At 39.7% G+C, this 21,129-nt stretch overlaps 1 protein-coding gene across 1 annotated transcript; it reads left to right on the forward strand.

Moving 5' to 3' along the window:
- The first annotated feature begins 1,391 nt into the window (after positions 1–1,391).
- c1qtnf6b (C1q and TNF related 6b) lies at positions 1,392–19,672 on the forward strand. Its single transcript, XM_023266001.3, has 3 exons — positions 1,392–1,574; positions 9,142–9,334; positions 16,708–19,672. The coding sequence occupies exons 2-3, from the start codon at positions 9,154–9,156 to the stop codon at positions 17,253–17,255; spliced, it is 729 nt and encodes a 242-aa protein (XP_023121769.2). The 5' UTR covers positions 1,392–1,574; positions 9,142–9,153; the 3' UTR covers positions 17,256–19,672.
- Positions 19,673–21,129: the final 1,457 nt, after the last annotated feature.

Raw genomic sequence — 21,129 nt, forward strand, 5'->3', positions numbered from 1 at the left:
TACAGGACTGCTGACAGCATATCTAATTTAGTTGATTCCACAGCGTTAGAGATGACTACAGAAAATCATGGGGGACCCTCAGGGCATCTTCTTCCACACTAAACCTTACAGGCAGCGAGGAGCAGTAACACAAACATTCTCCTTTCAGATGTTTTTCTTCATCTTTTATGCTTTGTTGGGACATTTTGTCTTCATGGAAATGCAAGCTTACAACATGGAATTCATTCTTTTTTGTGTGTTTGTTCAGCAAGCTGAGGGGGCTGACAGGAAGCAGAACAAGCAGAACACAGCCAGAACCTTGAGAGAAAGGAGAAAAGCCGGGGTGATGGATTGCTCAACAGAGGAGAGGAGGGGAGGCCTAAAGATCAAGCAGCTAAAACATGAAGCCAATGCTGATGTGCCAAAGTTCCTAGAATGACCACTTGAGGCTGGTTTCAAAAATCTAAAAGTGATGCAAATTTAAGGATGTGGCCTCTGAGTGATCTGTTGGTCCATTTTTGAGTAACGTTGCTAACAGACAGACAGACAGACAGACAAACCAATGCAAATTGTCACATAAATCTGCCCTATTACTTTTCTGACTAACAAATAATTTACAGATGTAATGTTAGAAAATTAAATAATGTCTGGGGGAAAAAAGTTTTGTTTTCATTTAATAGAGCAACAAATGTCACTTTAATCGACTAAACTGGTTCAATATCTGTTATTTACTTTGTGCACATAGATGCATCTTCTGGACATCCAGGACACAGATGTCAGATACGATCATGCCTGCTGGATTTACTGTCAACAGATATCTGATAAAGAGCACCACATGTTTTAGAAAGATTTGTTCCTCGAAAGTACCAGGAGTACAGATGAGATGTTACACATTAGCTTTAATACAGTAAAACGAAATTCTGCACGAGAGGAAAAGGAGTTATGTAATTAGTATCTGATTCACTTTATCTGTATTACTCCATAAGCACATGTATCATGCTTTTTATCTCCTTAAATAAATTATCTTGACACCACAACCTGCCCCTTTTACACAGAGAGACAGAGAATGAGATGAGAGCGGATGCAGAGATGACAGACTGAGTTTAGAACGGAGTGATGGAGGAACTACAGTGGGAGTTTATGAGCGGTGATGTAACGTCCTTATTTTTGGATTGCAATATTGGACGTCATGGAACAAATGAAATTAAAACGAGTCCAGAATGTGAGTCGTGGAGGAGAGAGGAGAGGAGAGGTGACCTATATTTCTGTGTTGGGTGGTGACAGTTCCTCCAATGCCACTTTCAGCTCCCTGTTATAAAAGTTCTGGATGGAGTGCAGCAGTTTAGACTCTCTTAAGTAACAGTGATGGATGCGGAGTTTAGGGAGGGATGGTGAGGGGGGAGAGGAAGGGGGAGACTGGCTTGATGTTTGATGAGGGAGGGAGTAAAGGTGTGTGTGTTCTCTGTGAAGACTGAGAGGGAGGGAGAGAGAGAGAGAGAGCGAGGGTGAGAGAGGTTTCTTCTCCGTAGTTCCTCCTCTCTATCTGACACCGGCAGTCGGTTTTTTCTTCCTCGGCTGTGGTGAAACTGCACCAGGTAAGAAAAGCGACCAGACACTCTGAAACGATGCGACTTTATGACACGACTCTGCATAATAATCCTCATGCTTTAAAAAAAGAAAAGAAGAAGGTAAAAGGAGAAGAAGGAGCAGAAGAAACACCCGGCGGCGCGTTTGCGTTCTTGCAGGGACGTGCAGGATTGAAGAAGTTCGTCCCAAGTTGCCAACTCAGCAGCAGTTTTTTTTAATGTGTGTTCTGAAAAGTTAAACCTGCAGTAACATCGCACTGCCCGGCTTTGTGCGTATGTTTTGACTTGTGTAAGCGTGTGTGTGTGTGTGTGTGTGTGTGGTTATCCTGAGTGCAGCTGCATGCCAAACTGATGCTCTGGCTCTGTAGACGTGGCTCCCTAAATGGTTTCATTATGCAAGCGTGTTGCGGTCGGCGTCGCTGTCGGGCGGTGTGTGTGCGTGTGTGTGTGCGTGTGTGTTGAGCACATTGTTCGTTGCCATGTTCATGGTGCAAAGTGTGCACACATGTGGAGGGGTCCTGATGACCTGGTGGCCTGGAACCGGGAGGAGGAGGAAGAGGAGGTGGTGGTGGGTCTGATGATGACGTCAAATTACGTTGTGATGCAACACTTAAATTTAGCTCTATAACTTAAATGTGTGAGGATTTTAAAGGGATCACCGAGTGCCAAATGTGTTTTAAGTTGTTTGAGGTTGCAATACTTTGATTAACTCGTACTGGTTTGATACCAGTGGCAGCTAAAATTGAATACTTTCTCATGCTTAATAATGGCCACCAGGAGTTCTTTAATGTGCAAAGTGATTGTTGATTTAGGCCCCAAAAACAATAGGAAACTTCGCTTTTGGTGAGCTCCCAGCAGCTCCCTCAGGGCTGGACTCTTATGCAGCTGTAGCATGGATGTAAAGCAGATTGTCTTAGTAGACATCCAGGAACAGAATCAGAAAGGTTTTATTGCCAAGTAGGTTTATACATTCAAGGAATTTGACTTGGTGTTTTAGTGCAAAATAGTAAACAGGAACATTCAGAACAGAAAATTTACTTGCACTTACTAGACCTAGGTCTAGTAAGTGCAAGTAAATTTGCAGTAAGTGCAATCATAAGTTAATAAGTCACAATTGTCTACAGTCTGTAGTCCTTTAGTCCAGTGGTCCTTTGTTTTTGGGATGGTGCATGGTGGAGGTCTTTAAGTGGGCTGGTACGTGGCAAGTCTCCAGTGAAATGCTGAAACTATCTGTGAACGCTGAAGACAGCTGGTCAGCACAGTGCTTCAAGCTGGACGAAGACACAGAATCAGCATCCAGAGATGTGTTTGATCATAGGATGCTGGTACGGCCTTCATCCAGACACTCACGTTTTTGCCCTGTTAGCATGTCCATATGGTGTTTTTTATATGCTAGATGACACATCATGAGTGAAATTAGCAGTCAAGGCCATGGCAGTACATTTAAACTGCAGTGTACTGATGACAGTCTCAAAAACACAGATTCAGACCAACGGAAACAACCCTGTCAACTTCCATTGTGGAGCTCAGTATCCCTAAACATGGAATCTTAATCATGCTCTCTGGTCACTGATTTAACCCTTAACGATAAATTTCTGTGTATCAAATTAACATTTTTAGAAGTTTAATGCCTTCTTCTTGAAAGTGACTTAGATGTAACTCTACACTGTTGCTTCCTCTAGAATGTGTAGATCTATAAAGTGTGTTTCTTTCTCCACTGAGTCACTCCAAGCACACCAGTTCACCTACAACTGCTCAAACACTGGAAAACTGTTCTACTGACACAATACCAAGTTCAAACTAGAAACCTGAAGCCAGATCCTAGTTCCTTAGGTTTGTTATGTATGATTCCACGTTTTTGAGACTGTAATCAGTACACTGCATTTTCAAGGTGGAAACATTTAGCCATGGAGTTGACTGCTTTTTTTCTCGCTCATCCTACATTTCCAGTATATAAGGAACTCTATATTGACATTTTAATAAAGTTAAAACTCAATTTTCAAGGGAGCCTTCGAAAACAATCACTCTTGGCTCAGGATGAGATCGAACATATCGGCCTCCTCTCGTCAAAGATCTGAATGTCTCTCAGGACAGTTGGCTTTGCAGTGAACCATTCGCATCCAGACTACAGCTGCATAAGAGTCCAGCCCTGAGGGAGCTGCTCAGAGTTCACTGACCTCAATTCTACTGACACCGGAAACACGAGGAGGCAGTGAAGAGGACTGTCAACAGCTACCAGGCTGTTTGTTTCATCTCAGTTTTTGGAATTTTATTTAGAGTTCCTTTGCTTTATTTGCAGTATTTGCTATCTGTTGTACAAGCATACAAGCTATTTTATTGTAGCATGCAAACATTTGTGGGCTATAGCTTCATTAAATATTATGGTTTTGTCGGAACAACCTGTTTTCCCCAGCAGATAACATTAGTCATCTGACCCAACTTTACAACACTCGACTCGGTAGGCGTTTGTTATTTAAGCTTTTATCTCAGCTGTGTTCTTGAACTCACGACATCCTCGATGCTTGTGCAACAGTCGGTCATCCCATTTACCAACACCACGATCCAGTCCTGGGTGAGTTGAGTGTAGCAGCATGTCAATCCTGCCATGGATGCAGCACAGACAGCTTGGCACAAAAGCCTTCTGAGCTTTTTAATCTCCTGTCCAGCTCAGTCCTGCAGCTGCTGCAGCCCCCAGTCCCATTCCTTTCTCTCTGTTAGACTACCAGTTCCTCAGAGCTGCTACCATAGGCTATCTGTTTTGATCGATAAGGCAAGTAGCATTAAAAAAGGTACATTCAAATGCATATTATAATTTCTAGTGAGCGCTTCCTGACAACATAGTGGCAGAGAATTGAAGAATAAACCGAACCAAGGAACAATATTATGTAAGAAACATAGTGGATGCTTGCTGTAAATGTGTTTGCAAGTGAAGGACTTTCTATTTATCCCCCTACAATTTTTGTTGCATTTTAATTCTTGGCAATGAATAAAATCTTGCATAGGATCATCATACAATAGTCCTCTGTGGCTCTAAATTTGTATTAACAATATTAACTGTCTTCAAAGCTCTAAAAGAACTTACTAGGGACAGATGGAGATTTTTCAAAAGATTTAAATGACTTGAACAAGAGTCTACAGCCAGTCAAGACTCGTCAGATTACATTGGGTATCTATAACAAATTTCAATTATTGGCCCTCCAGTAATTAATTTAAGTCATGGTATTTCACTAAAAGCCTAAAAAATAGACCTGCTGGTGCTAGCAGATGAAAAGTCAGAGGATCATTTATGATTTCCTCTGTCTGTTGTACATTTAATAGTTGCTGAAATATTTAAGCATGGACCAATATAGTCAATGGACAGACCAACAATATCTTTCAAATAAAAATGTGACTTCTTTTGATGGGGTGCAAGTCAAGTCCATTACGATATATAAGTAGATGAGGAACAGTGTATGCATTTCTCCCAAATCATTGCGGTACAGATATAAGGATTTGATGCATGCAGTCATACACAGAATGTGAAGACTGATGAATGTAATATGTAACCAAATTTCACAAGGTGGATTTTTCCCAGGAAAAACAGCTGCAGAGCAACATTATGCTCAGTGCTGCCACCACAGACCAAAAGTTATACTGCAACAACTCGTTCCTATCAGCAGTATTAAAATAATTCTTCCTGCCACCAAGGAGTTGATGTCGACTGGTTCATGATGAACATTGACTCCAATTTACCTCTTCCACCAGCTCATTTGTGAATAACTGGCAACATCTACACTACTGTCCAAAAGTTTTGGGTCACTAAGAAATGTCCTTATTTTTTGGAAGAAAAGCAGTTTTTTTCAATGAAGATAACATTAAGTGAATGATAAATCCAGACTAGACATTGTTAATGTGGTAAATGACTATTGTAACTGGAAACAGCTGATTTTTAATGGAATATCTCCATAGTGGTACAGAGGAACATTTCCAACAACCATCACTGCTGTGTTCTAATGCTACATTGTGTTAGCTAATGGTGTTGAAAGGCTCATTGATGATTAGAAAACCCTTGTGCAGTTATGTTAGCACATGGATAAAAGTGGGAGTTTTCATGGAAAACATGGAATTATCTGTGTGATCCTAAACTTTTGAATGGTAGTGTATGTGCATGCAGGAGACAGAAAGTAGCTTACGTGAACTAGCCAAGAATTGCTTGTCAGGAGAACAGAGGTAATTTTCTGGATGATTTGACACACATACATCCTGTGTGCTGCAGTCAAGTGTGTAGAATTTCCTGTAAACACAAACTGTCTGCTCGGGAAAACTGTGGTGGCTACAGAGCAAATATACAGTAGCGTCTGGGAAACTTTGAAGCCCCCAAAATCTAATTGTTACTGTCAGTGCAGTCAATCTACAGCTGACAGCTCTCCAAGAAAAAAATCCAAATAATCACTTGGATTTTCCACACGAGCTCAGTGTTCCAGTGTAAGCACTTCCAAGCTGCACCAACATCCTGTTCGTGTGTTTTTCTTTTTTTACAACAATTTTGTTTGGGGAGTTTTCGAAGGGACTTGAGGCCATTCTCTTGTTGCTGTCACTCCCACTTATCCAGGATATGAGATCAAATCAGTGACTGAAATAGGAATGAATATGATAAATCTGAGCTATTTTTTCAAACATGCTGTGGAAATGAACATAGATGTGTCCTCTGACATCAGACTGGCTGTAGCAGTGAAGCAGATTATGGATTGTTATTGTTCTATTTTACTATCAGCAGTCAGATATAAATGTTGAGGCAGAGCCCCAGTCATTTTATTTTCTCACAGTTAGGCTCCATCCATCATCACAAGTCCTGTTAACATTCATCCATCACTGTAAACCCCCCTGGGGAATCTCTCTGGTATTCCTCTCATCTACCTCCTCCCTGTTTATTTCCTTCTTTTTTTTTTTTTTTACGTTTTTCCTCGTTCTTGTTTTCCTTTTTCCCCTCTTGCTTTTCAGAGGATTGGTGTTGATTTCATAGCAGAAACACAGGGATGGGTGACAAGAAAGATGAAGACAGAAATGGGGGAGGAAGAGAGATAGAACTATGGAACTGAGAAAAACTGTAAAAGAGAGTGGAAGCAAACTATAAGAAAATGATGGAGACTACAGACTAGACAGTATGACTGTGGAATTCCACTCTTATCAAGTTTGTGTCCCACATTAAGAGGCAGCTCATTTCACCAAATACTCTCTGATGAAGCCACTGACTGTACATTGTCCAGCACCAAATAGAAGTCAAAGTTAGAGACTAAAGACACATATTTATCTCAGGAGTTTGATAAAGCCATCCATCCATTATCTCAAGCACACTCAAATTCCCACCTACGGACAGCTTAGAATCACCATTTAACCTCAGCATGTCTTTGGACTATGTTAGGAAGCCATAGAACCTGAAGGAGAACCAGTGCGACACAGGGAGAACACGCAAACTTCAATCAGAAAGACTGCCTGCCTTCTTTTATAAGTTCAGATCTTCTGCAACCATGTGGCATAAAAAATAATTAGTGCACCTTTTTCTTTTTTTCCCTTTTTTTTAGCAGTCTATCGGCCGTACGAAAGAAAAATCTTACCAACTAAAGTGACATCTCTTACTGCCAGTCTATCTTCCATATTTGGTACTTTTTGTTTGCCAGTAAGTGTGTTGTGATGATGAAAGTTTTTTTAAAAACATTTATTTACTATCTGCTTTGGAGCAGTTGAACTAGGCTGCATAGTGTCGTCATAAGGTGATGAGGAGAAGAAGTTGGAAACAAAGTAGAAATGCACAGACATAGCCACTAGAATTGAAAAGAAAAGCCAATCAGACGTTCCTCAAACCTACATTCTTTCTATCAGCCAGCAGGGGGCGACCTCTCTGGTTATAATAAGAAGTCTGATTATATAGAAGTCTGTGAGAAAATTACCATATTTTTCACTTCATTTGTTACCTCATGAGACTAAAACAACAAAAGATGCAAAAACAGCTGGTCAGTCACGTGAGTTAAATGTTCGCTTCGTCAGAACTTATTCAAAATAGGTGTTTCCATCTCCCATGAAGCACGTTAACTCTCAATTTTTTTCTCGGTTTTTTTTTTTTTAGATTTGCCCTTTACATTACCCTCCTTCAATTCAATACCTCAAAGTGCACATAAAAATACATTATTGAAATATGGCTAATGTGATGTCTTCACTAGCAAATTAAACCAGCAGTAAATGTCAGCTTTTTATTCTCAACTAATTCAGGAGAAATGAAAGGTCCCAAATCTGAACTTTAGTGGGTAGACTGTTTTATATTCAGACCACTGATGGCACCTTTAAATATACATTAAAATCGTGTTAACGTTTTTTTGGCAGGGCTATAAAAAAGTATGTTAATATATCATCACCTTTTAAGTTGATTATACGAGTACAGGCAAGCAGTTTCCCTTTGGCAACAGGCATTTTAATACATTATGTCCTCAACATCCTATAACATCAAAGTCTATACATCTAGTATTGTGAAGGTGTCTAAAGAAACACAAACAGAAGCTCATTTATGTTTTTTGAAGCAGCTTGGTTTCATGCCACATTCTTGCCTTGTGTGACACGGTGGTTAGACGAACACTTCCAGGGCTGGAGGTTCCAGCTGCCCTGGATCATCCATCCCAGAAACATATATACTCAGTTTACCATAAGGCACTCTGGGTAAAAGCATCAACTGAGGACCATATGCTCTGTGTTAGGGTTGCTGTTACCCAGACAAAGGGCGATTCACAATATTAGTTTTGTCAACTTGGGGCGGTCTAATGTGCAAATTATGTGCCAAATATTAGGACTGTTGAGGTCAAGCTGTGCTCATTTTTTCTTGGCTTGTAACATGTAAACACTTCATACAGAGAGCAGAAGGAAAGAGAAATTGTTGCCGTGTGTGTACCAGTTTTCTTCTGTTGTTTCCACATACACTTGAGTCCGGATGCATGTGTGTATATATATATATGGCTACATAATTCCCTCCTTCCTCTTTTTTTTCTCTCTATGGCTTATTTTTTCAATCCAATACCTCTGGATCCCACATGATAACTCCACAGTAACGAGGCAATCTGTGGCTTTGACTTTCGGAGCACATTTTTGTTTTTTTTCTTTCTGTGCTCTTTTAAAGTTAAATGAAACATTCCTCCTGAGAAATGCTCTGTATGCTGTGCGGTGTCATCTGTGAGGTTCAACATTTTCCATGAGTTTCTTCGTGCTGAAGAGTTTCTGGTTATTCTTGAGAATTTCTTGAGGACTGCTGTCAGTGTTTTCAACTCTTGAGAAGATGTTGTTATTGTCAAAGGAATATTTTGGCCAGCTATCCACAGGAATGTGAAAAATATAGTGCACCACTAAACATTAAAACTGGCCAAAAATGTTGGTTATGGTTTTTCACTGCAGTTTCTTAGACTTTTCTAAAGTTTATCCTGAAGAAAGTACATAAATCTATAAACATCTTTCTCTGCTATGACTTATTATAGGCATACAATTTGACAAACATTCAATAACACTATTCCTATGACTTTCTACACTCTCATTGTCTTGTTTTTCATTCTACCCTCAGGTTGTGACAGCCATGATGACGATGTGTTTGAGGCTGCTTTTGCTCCTGCCGTTGGTTTGCTGCGTCCCCTCCCCCTCAAAAGCACCATCCAGACTGTGCAGGCGATGCTGCGACCATCCAGAGCCTTCAGCAGCTACAGCTCAATATCAAATGCCTGAAGTCCGACCCGTCATCAACATGACCATCCTGAAAGGTACCAGAGCCTTGATTAGCTTCTGTCAGCTCCTGAGTACTGTTGATTCCAAACTGTGTTCAGTTGAAGCACCACTTCAGGTGTAAATTAGCTGCTCCAATGTGCAGCTCTTTCTCTGATTCTTGACAGAATTAACATGAGAAATCAGGCCTTGAGACTTGTTTGTACATTGGACAGGTGCTGTATATTTACCAAATAATACAGTGTTTGCAGGGAAATTGCTCGTTAATTTACTGAAATCCTCAAATGTCGGTGTTGTTCTTTCCCTTTTTTTTTAACATTAATCACCGTTTCTGGTTTTCCAGATGGCTGTCTGTCTGACAGGGGTGGTCCTTAATCAAAAGGGTAATCATGTACGTTATAATGGAACAGTGCTGGTGAAGTGTAACTGTGCGTTGATGCTTACATGGAATTGAGACAGAGAGAGAGTCTGTCATTGAAAAGTAAATTAGATACTTCACTGAGAGAAGCAACCTGGAACCACTTAAAAAATCAGCCTCTCTTCAGCATTTTGTGACAGCCAAATACTAGCACTTTTAATAGCTTTTGACAGCAACGGTCATAGAAAATTCCTATCTGCATGTGAATGTATGTAAGCCAGGAGGAAAGAAATTGAATTAAAGAAGAGAGACATTTTTTCTTGGAAAAGTCCATCTACAAACCACGCAAAAGCACAACGGAATCATTTTGTCTGTTTGCAGTCTGTGACAGAAGCACGTCATTGTGTCTATATCAACATAATTTAGATATCTAACTGCATGTATGGGACTAAATAAATCATAGACAGGTTTGTCTTTCAACTCAAACATTTGAATTGCTACTAAAGATCTTCATGGGTTCTAAATGTTTGACTATATCAGGAATGGACCTAACATCAGGCTAACATGCAAACAGTTTTGGCTTTGGCAGATCAGAATTAAAATTCTCAAAACTACCTTAATCTCAACATCGTCACTTGTGTACTTCCTAAAACAAATTTCTCATTCTTTGGAACACATTGCAGAACACTTTGACATATTTATTCTAATGATTTTGAACTGTCAGCTGTGTCCTACATTATCACTTGCTAATGTCATGCTGTTCAAAATGTCTCATGTTGATTCTCTGTCATATCCCCTCAAAACATCTAGGCACAAGTTAACTGCATAACATGTAAAATGTCAAGCATATTTTTCTACATTTCTATTAGATTGTTTTCGTACATGCGTCCTGACATGAGTACAGAAACATAACAACACCCTTTAGGCAGAAGTGTACATACAGTGCTGTGTGGTGTCTCCTGACCTTCCTGTCAGGCTGCAGATTCTCATCCACAACACATATCTTCCCATGCACTGCAGCGTGGAAAGAATCTTTTGGAACATCTTATCCAGCCTCTGCAGACGCCTGCTGTGATGTATTTTCATTTTCTTTGAGCTGTGCACTGCTGTAAAACAGTCCTGACTTTGAAATGACATGGTCTGTCAACAAGTTACAGTACAAACACCAAAGGGGTAAATGTGAATCCTGTCCAATTTTTTGCACTCAATCTTTAATATACAGAATTGTGTAACTTACGTACTGTTGAAATTGATATATGTCTTACAGAAAACATGCAGCCTTTCAGTCAATCTCATCCAAAGCCATAGCTCACATCAGAAAGTACTTGGAGGACTCGGTTATATTGACAACAGAAAGATAGTATTGGAACTATCTTTGTGATAAACTAGGGATTCTCAATCAGTTGCATTGTATGGTGCTGTTTCTAGAAATCACTTTAAGCAAACCATTTACTGTTGGGTGAATTTTAAGGATGATTCAAGATATATACCAAAGCCACCGAGAAAAACTGTAATTTTCAGAAAATGAGACCAGATCCAGAAGGGATTTGAGGACAGTCAGACTCAATCTGAAGAAGCCCCACAGATAACTACCCTAGATCCAGTTTGGAGTCAACCCAAACTGACGCACACAGAGGGTGGACACCACTGTTAGCAGGAAAGTAAATCACCAAGATCGTGACTGGATTACCAACTGGGCAATGCAGGGTCTGTTGCTGCAGTTGGCCCTAAAGGTTCCCAGGTTGTTGTATGTGGGATGCTGGTACTATAAATGTCCAATGACATATATATCCAATGCCTTCTTCAAAACTTAAACCCTGTCCAAGATCATTTCTGAATCAGGTCTCCTTGAAAGTCTGTGGACCCGTGAAGACCTCTACTTGCTACACATAGCTGACTTACCTGCATATGGTAACAGTCAAAACTGTCAGCTTGTATGAGATATTGTTCCTGGTCAGGCAGTGAGGAAGACCAACAATGAAGATGTGTGTGATTGATAGTGTTTTTGCCTTTGCGTGCCATTGTTTGTACATACAAGTAGGTATTTTAGCCTGGGAAAACAGTAAAAGAAGAAGAGTGATAAGAAAAAGCAATCAAAAAGTCAGGGATTTCCTAATGCAAGAACCCCACACTCGCAGCTGGAGAGGGATTTGTAAGAACATGTGGAACTAATATCAGATGCTAAGCGGCCAACTCAACCGGAGCAGTTTTAATGATGTCATCACTCTGTATTTTTTTTATCCATTGGCCCTTTGATAGCTGGACATGCCAAATCTGTTCTGACCCACAATCAACCCTCAAACCAGTCCAACTGAAGCACAAAAAAATCTTTCTCTCTTGCTCTCTTAACCACATGCATACTTTTAGGCAGCTTAGGCTGTTCAATACCAGAGTAAGACTTGTAAATTTTTCCATGAAGCGGGATCCACATTTAATTTCTTGGACACGATTGGCACCCAAAAACTCTTCAATTGAAGCAACAATTTACATTGTGCAATAAACTAACTGGACCAACTGCAGAATTCAAAATTCTTGAGTTTCCTGATAAAGTTTGGGTAGGGTCTGCTAACTAAAACACCATCCACACTTTTCTTGAATATTAAATGATTTAGTTCAACATGCTTCATCAGTGAGGGATCAACATCAAACCCTTTTCTTTGACTAATCCATGATAATAAAGAAGGCTTTGAAAATGTATGTGCATGCTTAATTGTACATTTGCATGTTGTGTGAGCCACTGGGTTTTCTCCCACAAAGCTTCTGTGTGACGGTTTAAACGACATGAACCACAACGAGTTAGAGAGAGCAGACAGCCACATTTCTCTAACGAAATGGAAGGAATGGACTGAAAACAAACTCAGTGCCAGATGTGAACCCTTAGCCTACAAAACTACAACTACTAGCTTTTTAGGGGGCCTTCAACTAAATCTGGCAGTTTTTTTTGAGCAAAATGAACTGACCAAGCTGTGACATGCTGAGTCCTAAGTTTGGAACTGATGTGTCACATAGTGTCAGATAATATGGATGGAGATTGTGACTGCTGTTCAAAGATGGCCTCTGGCACTGGAAATGAATGGCATCCCTAATCTTTCTCCAGACAGCCACTGATTCATGATGGAGAAACTTGACCCTTAACCAGGTTTTGGTCTGGTGTTCGCAGACAGCTGATGTTGTCTCTTCAGTCTTTTGTTCAGTGTCCTCGCTGTTTCTCCACAGCTGTGACATGGCGTTTCCCCACCTCAGTCTGCCTCACAGTGAAAAACCTGCCTGTCATGTGCCAACAGAGTAAATGTATATGTGCAGTACTGTGAAAAAGTTGAATTCACCGTAAATGTTTAGATTTGTTTATAATAACACAACACCATGAGGGAGACATGGTGTTGGTCTCAAAATCATTTTGCAGTGACCCCAAATATAATGCCAGAGTCATAAAGAACTATATTCAGCCAGATCAACAAAGTGTCCTGCAACAGAGTGCTTTTCTCAATCCTGACATTTTGTCGTTGCTTGACCCATGTTATACTCCATCCATCCGTCCGTCCATCCATCCATCCATCCATTATCTATACACCGCTTAATTCTCTGTAGGCGATTGAAGGGACTGGAGTCTATTCTAGCCAACTCAGGGTGTAGGCAGGGTTCACCCTAAACAGGTCACCCGTCCATCACAGCCTACACATAGAGACAGCTGAGCACACTCGCATTCACACCAGCAGACAATTTGGAAACACCAGTTAACTTTTTCAGTTTGCCTTTGGACTGTGAGAGGAAGCCAGAGAACCTGGTGGAACCCACACAGGTACAGCGAGAACATGCAAGCTCCACACAGAAAGATCCAGGCTGGGACATGAACCGGGGATTTTCTAGCTATGAGGTGACACTGCTAACCCCCAAACCACCACGCTGCATCTATACAGCATCTGTTGCACATAATTTAAAAAAAATCCTACATATGACACTATAACTCTTATTAAACACACTAAAACCAATCACTTCCAGTGTACCTTCCATATTTTTTTTTTTACTATTGTGTAGTTTGCCAGTATATCTGTTGTGATACTGGAACAATGACTGTTCTCATAAAGACAATATTATGTCTCATAAACAAATTTTATCAATGTCAGGCTTTCGGTCTCCTTTAATGAAAGCATAAAAATATAATACAATGTACAGACTCCACTTTTCCACTGCGAAAATGCAGGAAAATATTAATTTACAAGTAGATAATGTCTAAAATTAAATGTATCTTTTGAACATCTCAGTTTCATGCGTATAAAGTTTAACACTGAACAAGAAAAAGCAGAGTTAAGTAGGCATGAGGATGCTCTTGATGTTAGGGTGACAGGTCAGTGCCAGAGGTCATCAAATACCAAGATGTAGCTAAGCTGCTGTTTGTGGAAACTGCTGTAACTTTCCTCAGGACTCACAGCTGGAGAGGTCATTGCGGGTCTGTGGACAGAATGAGCTGTGTGTATGTCTCCAGGAAGTGTTGGTCATGGGGAGTGAGGGCAACTCTCTGGCTTCTTCCTATGTGGTTAACTCAGCCCAGAGGTGTTAAACTCAGGGCCACAATAAGAGCTGCTGCAATGGATCAGAGTTATGAAACAGTCTAGCGACAGCATACAGTACAACAGAAGTCAGTGCTGTGCAATATTACCTAAATGTCAAATGACTCAAAATCCTATCACTTAAAGTAATTGCATTATTTCTAAGTTGAACAGTAACTATTTGCTACCAACAGTTTAGAGTATAGAGTAGTAGTTAGTATAGTTTATTTTTAATGACAGATTTAATCCACCTTTGGCGTGGATTATGCCAGTGTTGCACAAGTCTCTGCAGAGGTGTACTGTCATTCTTCAGACTACTTTTTCAGCTGTTTCCCTGGAGGGATTGTGCTGCTCTATCTTTGTCTTTAAAATGCCTCAAAACGATTCTACTGGATTCAAGTCAGGCGACATGTTAGGCCAGGTCAGAGTTTTCACTGTTTCTTCATTTGGCAGTGTGGCAGTGCTCTGATGAGTGTTACCGTGGCTCATTCTCTACCTCCAGATTACTTCTTCAACTGTGGTTCCACTGATTTTCAGTTGGTCACCAATATTTGTCCTGTTCTGGTGTTTTCAGTCATTTTGTAAGCAGGTTCATCCAGAGGTGTACTCAGTTTACGTATTTGTGACCCGAGTGGCAGTCGTCACAAATGTACTTACTTTTGTTGCACTGAGTTTCTGCTTATGGGAATGTACTGTAGCGAGATTTTATGTCACCCTCTCTGAGCCTCATGGACTTATGTTTATTTACATATCAGAATTGAAGCTTGAAAAGCAGAGAGTTTTGCATTTTCTTTGACAGTTTGAATTGGTTTCCTTAGCACTGTCAGTAAAGAAGCATATCATCTGTCAACTGAATGGGGAGATCACTACAACTGTCACCAAGCTTTCATCCAACAATCCCAATAAGCTGTACTGCTTTTCACTTGATTTGCTTCTGTTTATGGCTGAGAGAATGTTTTTGTAGCTCGCAGGTATTGTTTTACAGCTGCTTCACAGTGATATGGTGGTGACATTTACTTCTTCTACTGTATAAGCAGTGTCACTTGATTTTATGGCAAAGAGGTTTTTGTGTACTGGGAACAATAACAACGCTCAAAACGCTCACTAAACTACAGACATGTCAGTCAGCAACAGCAGGACAGGAGAATATATATGAGCTCATTAATCATTTTCAGAGCTTGTTGTCAAGTTCTGCATAAATATAAAATGCAAAGAAGGTGATGGCAGCAGAGCAGAATCCAACAGGCAAGCAGGATATAAACTAGAGTAGACATATCCAAGTAACACTTTTTACATTATATAAAATAAAGGGTTTGAACAATTACAATCACAGCTTGATTAATGTTCAATTAAAGGGAGTTTTATGATACTAATGATGTTCACAGCCTCCAGAGTACAACACAGTTAAACATTTTGAACTCACATGCTCATCATTTCAGTTGACTTCCTGAGACTTGTGGCATCTTAGGATCATACTGGACCTACATCTAACCTTTATGTTCACTTTTCCTTTATTTTCTTTTATTTGTATATACATGTACATTTGCATGCTTTGTGTATGCCATATGAACATTCAGTAACCAAACACCAACACACATCAACATTTTGCGGATTTATAAATACATCCCTACTTTCATTTTTTTTTACCTGCTTCACTGTCTCACATAAGGTGAAATTATTTATGTAGGCACTACATCTTAATGGAATCTGTTTGAAATATATATTTTTTCAGATAGGTGCATTCAATCATGAGATTTCTGACTCCCAAAAGCCAACTATTATCCCTCTTTTTCCTTCTCTGTAGATTTAGGAAGAAATAAATTCTACCTTTTATTGCACTTTCTACTGGTCTTTAGTAGAGGTCAATGAAGGTCACAGATTCCCTAGAAATTGGATCCAACTGTAACATCTAAAATGTGTAGTTTCTGCAAGCGGATTGTTCTGTTAGAACAGTTTGTGATAAGGTCACAAAGAGTTCACAGTCAAGATAAGCAGCAGTTTAAAAGAACAACTCCTTCAGATTTATAAGCAGGATTTGGAACGTCAGATATAAAAAACTTGCTGGAATTTGTCAGGATTTGTAGCCATTATGAAAGACAAAAAACACTCAGTAGCACTGTGTGCATGACAAAATGGACTGTCTCTACTGCTAAGACCTGAGATAAAGTATCTGACTTGTTGCTTACTCAGTAAGAGCTGCACTTTGCTTAATGACAAGATGACCTCTCTAAATCTGGGATGTTCTCCATGTCCTTAAAGCATGTTTGGTACAGCCAGTTGGGAACAGTATCGTGTAGTATTGACTGTTACTGGGTACAATAAGGGATCATTGCCATCTTAACTGACAAAATGATTACTAGAGTTTTCTTATTGTCAAATTCTATTTTTATCTTGTATAAAAGAACTTATATAAAGAGCTAAAGTTTCCATGGATGCCCACTTTAAAAATTTAGCTTGTTTTGTTTCTGTCTGTGCCACTTAGCTGAACTTCATCTTGTCCCTTCAGGTGATAAAGGAGACAAAGGAGACAAAGGTACACCTGGAAAACCAGGTCTGGAGGGCCCTCCTGGCTCCCGAGGACCCATGGGCCCTAAAGGCAGCAAAGGCCAGGCAGGTGCTCCAGGTGATGCCTGCAAGATCCCTTACTCTTCTTTCTCAGTGGGACGCCGCAAGTCCCTGCACAGCGTGGACTACTACCAGGCGCTGATATTCGACACGGTGTTCGTCAACCTCCACGAGCACTTCAACATGTTCAAAGGCAAGTTCTACTGCTACGTGCCAGGGATCTACTTCTTCAACATCAACATCCATACCTGGAACTTTAAGGAGACCTACCTCCACCTGATGCACAACGACAAGGAGCAGGTGATCCTGTACGCTCAGCCCAGCGAGAGGTCTATCATGCAGAGTCAGAGTGTCATGTTGGATCTGGCTCTGAACGATGAGGTGTGGGTGCGGCTCTACAAACGGGAGAGGGAGAACGCCATTTACAGTGACGACGTGGATGTTTACATCACCTTCAATGGATACCTGGTGGCACCCAGCATCCAGTGAAAGTATCCCAGAGGAAAAAATTAGAGGATTGTTTAATCTTTTTTGTCATGGATACAGCTTTGTGGCAAGAAAGAAGAACTACATAGAGAACATTACAAGTTTGGTGCTTATGAAATATTCCTTTCAGTGTGGAGAGGAAGATGCTGTGTGATCTTAAATGAGGACTCCCCAAAAATGTTAAAGTCCAAATAAAAAAGAAAAAGCAAGGTAGCAAAGCACACAATTAGGAAAAATGCTGACATACTTCTTTTGCACTAAAAATATATTTTTTTTTTGTATAAAGTAAATTTAAGTAATATCATCAGTTTCTCCTGCTTCTGTGCTATGCTGCTGTTCCTTCCTGGATCTCTCCTTTCAGGGACTTGTATAAAAACACAAGTTGTATCAGGAATTCTTAATCTGTACAATCAGTTTATTGCAGCATTTGTGGTGCGATGCTTCTCAACACAGACCAAGTATCTGTCAGACTGAAATCTGTTCAGACTGCTATCATTAGGGATGCATGATGTTAGATCTTTGCTGATATCTGGTATATTCCAACTCATTTTTTGCCAATTCCCGATACGCACAGATGAGCATATATTTTCCACCTAACTGCAGAGAACATCAGGTCTGTCCTGTTGTGGAATAAACGTATTACTATTATTACGCCTAATCTTATCATGATGGCCCTCTGGCGGGTGTGGATACACATTTACCAAGCAAAATTAAAAAACAATGTCAACTTGTAAAACATGCCATATTTATTTTTATGGAACATTTCTTACAAGACTGTAAAGTTGAGACCTGACGGGCATTATCTGACTGTCAGTGTTTGTTTTGGGCCAATGCTGATATTTCATTTTATCAGCTGATACTGGTGCTGATATCATCATGCATTCCGAGCTGTCATAGTTTTATCAAATGTCTTTTTTGTGCCATTTGGACAAACACTTGAAAATGTGAGTTTATCAGTATCGCAAACCAAACATTGTCCCACTTCCTCCAGATACACCATCTGGGAGGAAAGTGGGACAGTGCAGATAGCTAAAGTTTTATTTGCTGAAGCTAAGGGAGCCACCATCCTTGAATAATGGTGTAGTACAGTGACACATGCAGCTACTGTCACCTCACGGTTCCAGAGGTTTAAAGTTTCGAAGAGGTCTTGAGTCCATGACTCAGTCAGAATTATACTCAGGTCTTAGATCTGTGTGTCTCATACCCAAGTAAATCTGAGTGGACACCTGCATACTCAGTGTGTCAGCTATAATCTACTATAGCCTAGTTAACAACAGAATGTTTAACTGTTTATGTGGTGATTAGGTCATTTCTATAAATTAGTCTTTGCAATATCCATTTCTATGACTTTACAATGGTTCCTAGAGTGTTTCTATTATATTTTTGTCCTTTTTGACTACGACCACTTGTTAACTGATAGCAGGTTCATCCTCATTAGTTTTGGAAATCATTTTATACATTTTGAATCACTGAAGATTGGAGCCAGACATCTGCATGTTGGAACTTTGACTTGAAGATTTTCCCACTGGTCCGTCCTTTGTGTAGGTAAGAGGACGCTGCAACATCCTATTTACCTTCGCTGGAGGAAACTGGTTTGACTCCAGGGCTGCAAATAATAATCACTTTCAGTACTGATTAATTCATCAATTCTTTTCTCAATTAATCAATTAATTATTTGGTCTATAAATGTCAGAAGCTGGTGAAAAATGTTGATCTAAATCTCCCAAAACTAAAGATAATGTCCTGAAATGTCTTGTTCACAGCTTGCAGATATTCAGTTTACCATCATAAAGTTGGAAAGAAGGCAGAGCATTTTCAAGTTTAAGAAGGTGAAAGAAACTGATAAATTGTTGTCAAAATTGTTAGTGATTAATTCAGCAATTGACAACTAATCAGTAAATTTATTTTTGTTGCAGCTCCAAGCATCAAACTTCCTCTTGAGAGGTTACTAGCGATGGTGACAGTCAGTGGCCTCTTCTGTCTTTGACCAATCCAATCTTCTCTCACTGTACTGTTGGCAGTTCAAGTTTCATTTTAAACTTGCAGTATTTTTGTAATTTTAATGTACTGAATATATAAATACACCCCAGCACATCAAATTATACAACTAAGGTGCTTTGTTATGAAATGCAGGGACACATTTGAGGTTTGACAATTAAATATCATGCATTCTTACAGAGACTTCAGACTGCAGAGCAGTTTATGTAAATATCTGTATATTACCTGTCTTTAATAGCTTTATTATGTGTTACCACTTATGCTATTGGGGCTCGACTGTGTATGTATGTTTATATTTGTAAACAATATTTCCTATTTCACAAGTTTTATTCTTGTTCTGTATCACTAACAACATAATGGCAGGTGTACTAGAAATTAAAAGTTTCGTAAATTCACATTAAACCAGAAGCCTGTATATTTCATTAATTTGTGAAAATCTCTTTTTTTGACTACAAATCACATGTACATCATCATCACACTGCACATTCCTACAGTGGATTTTTCATCATGCATTTAATTCTTTACAAATGCCGCCATTCCGCTCAGTGCCTGGCGCACAATTAAACCACTCAACCTTAGCAGGGAATTAGTGTTGAGATTGAACCCTAAAAATTGGCCATCTCTCTAAACTGAACAAACAAACTAGCAAACAAAAACCTATCTCAAACTCTGAGACAGCTGATGAGTCTGCAGCATGTCAGCTCCATCTGTTTGGCCATATCTCTCCCATTAGCTGTAATGCTGTCCTCAGGGAGGTTTTTGCTAGAGGAAAAGCAGACTGCAGCACTGTAAATACTTTAAGCCTTCAGAGGAGATCTGAAAGGCTCTATTGGGAAACAAAGCACGGCATCTTTCCTGGATCATCCGCCCAAACTAGTGGAGGCTGTTCCAGCATGTACTGCAGACAAGCTGTTAGCTAAAAGGAGCACTTAGGGTGTATCATTTGGCCTAGTTTGGGTTTGTCCAACGACGGTTTGCTATTAAAGAGAGAATACAGAAACACAATGACAGACTCCCTCTCCTCTACAAACCAAAAGATTGTAGAAAAGACACAACAATACACATTAAACCTAACAATAAAATAAAACTGAGCAAGCCCTGGGCCTTTAAACATATTGGTGCTCACTGTGTTGCCCATTAAAAATAACAATGCACAGCACTTTAAACACTTTCACAGGCAGTTACAGCGATTAGCTTAATTAAGTCAACTTTTATAGGAATGATTGAAAAAACCAGCCATGTTGAGGCTGTTTTGCTTAAACAATAAACAACCAAGTGATGTAAAATCACTTCCAATTATCCCTGATGAGTGTAAAAGAGCAGCTATGAAAGTGAGTGGTGCGATGCTGCAACAGTCACGGTTCCCAACAAGCACCCTGGTGTTCAGACAATATGCTGAAGGATAGCGCTAAGACAGCCTGTGCACAGGGACAAATCCTGATATTTATAAGTGGCGTATAGATTAGTTTTACAAGGACAGATTCAGGAACCATAAGGGCTGGTAATTACAGTCATGTGAAAAAATGCCTGCATCTAATGCAAATTGTAGGGTTTTTTTAAAATATTTAAGCAAGCAAACACTGGATCTTCTTTGAAACAGTGCCTAAAGATAAAATGAGATGTATTTGAACAACACCACAAACAATATTAGCTTTTCCCATCATTTATTCAACCAAAAATATCCTTAGAAGTAAAATTCTTATGTGGAAAAAGTAAATGCATCTTTGGCTTTAGAAGTCCCCTCAAGAAGAAATAACTTCTTGTGCAACAAACCACCAGTTCATGACTTTGGTGAAATTTTTTGAACACTCTATGTCTGTGTTTTTATTGGCAAATTGTAGTTTTGTTGTAATGATGTTTTTGGACAACAAAGGCTCTT

Source organism: Amphiprion ocellaris, chromosome 4 (assembly GCF_022539595.1).
Source record: "Amphiprion ocellaris isolate individual 3 ecotype Okinawa chromosome 4, ASM2253959v1, whole genome shotgun sequence".
Lineage (NCBI taxonomy): Eukaryota > Metazoa > Chordata > Actinopteri > Pomacentridae > Amphiprion > Amphiprion ocellaris.

Excerpts from the sequence above, each read along its gene's own strand:
- c1qtnf6b (XM_023266001.3), top strand. The coding sequence starts at position 9,154 with ATGATGACGATGTGTTTGAGGCTGCTTTTGCTCCTGCCGTTGGTTTGC. Across the intron at positions 9,335-16,707 it reads CAACATGACCATCCTGAAAG|GTGATAAAGGAGACAAAGGA; the intron begins GTACCAGAGCCT and ends TTGTCCCTTCAG.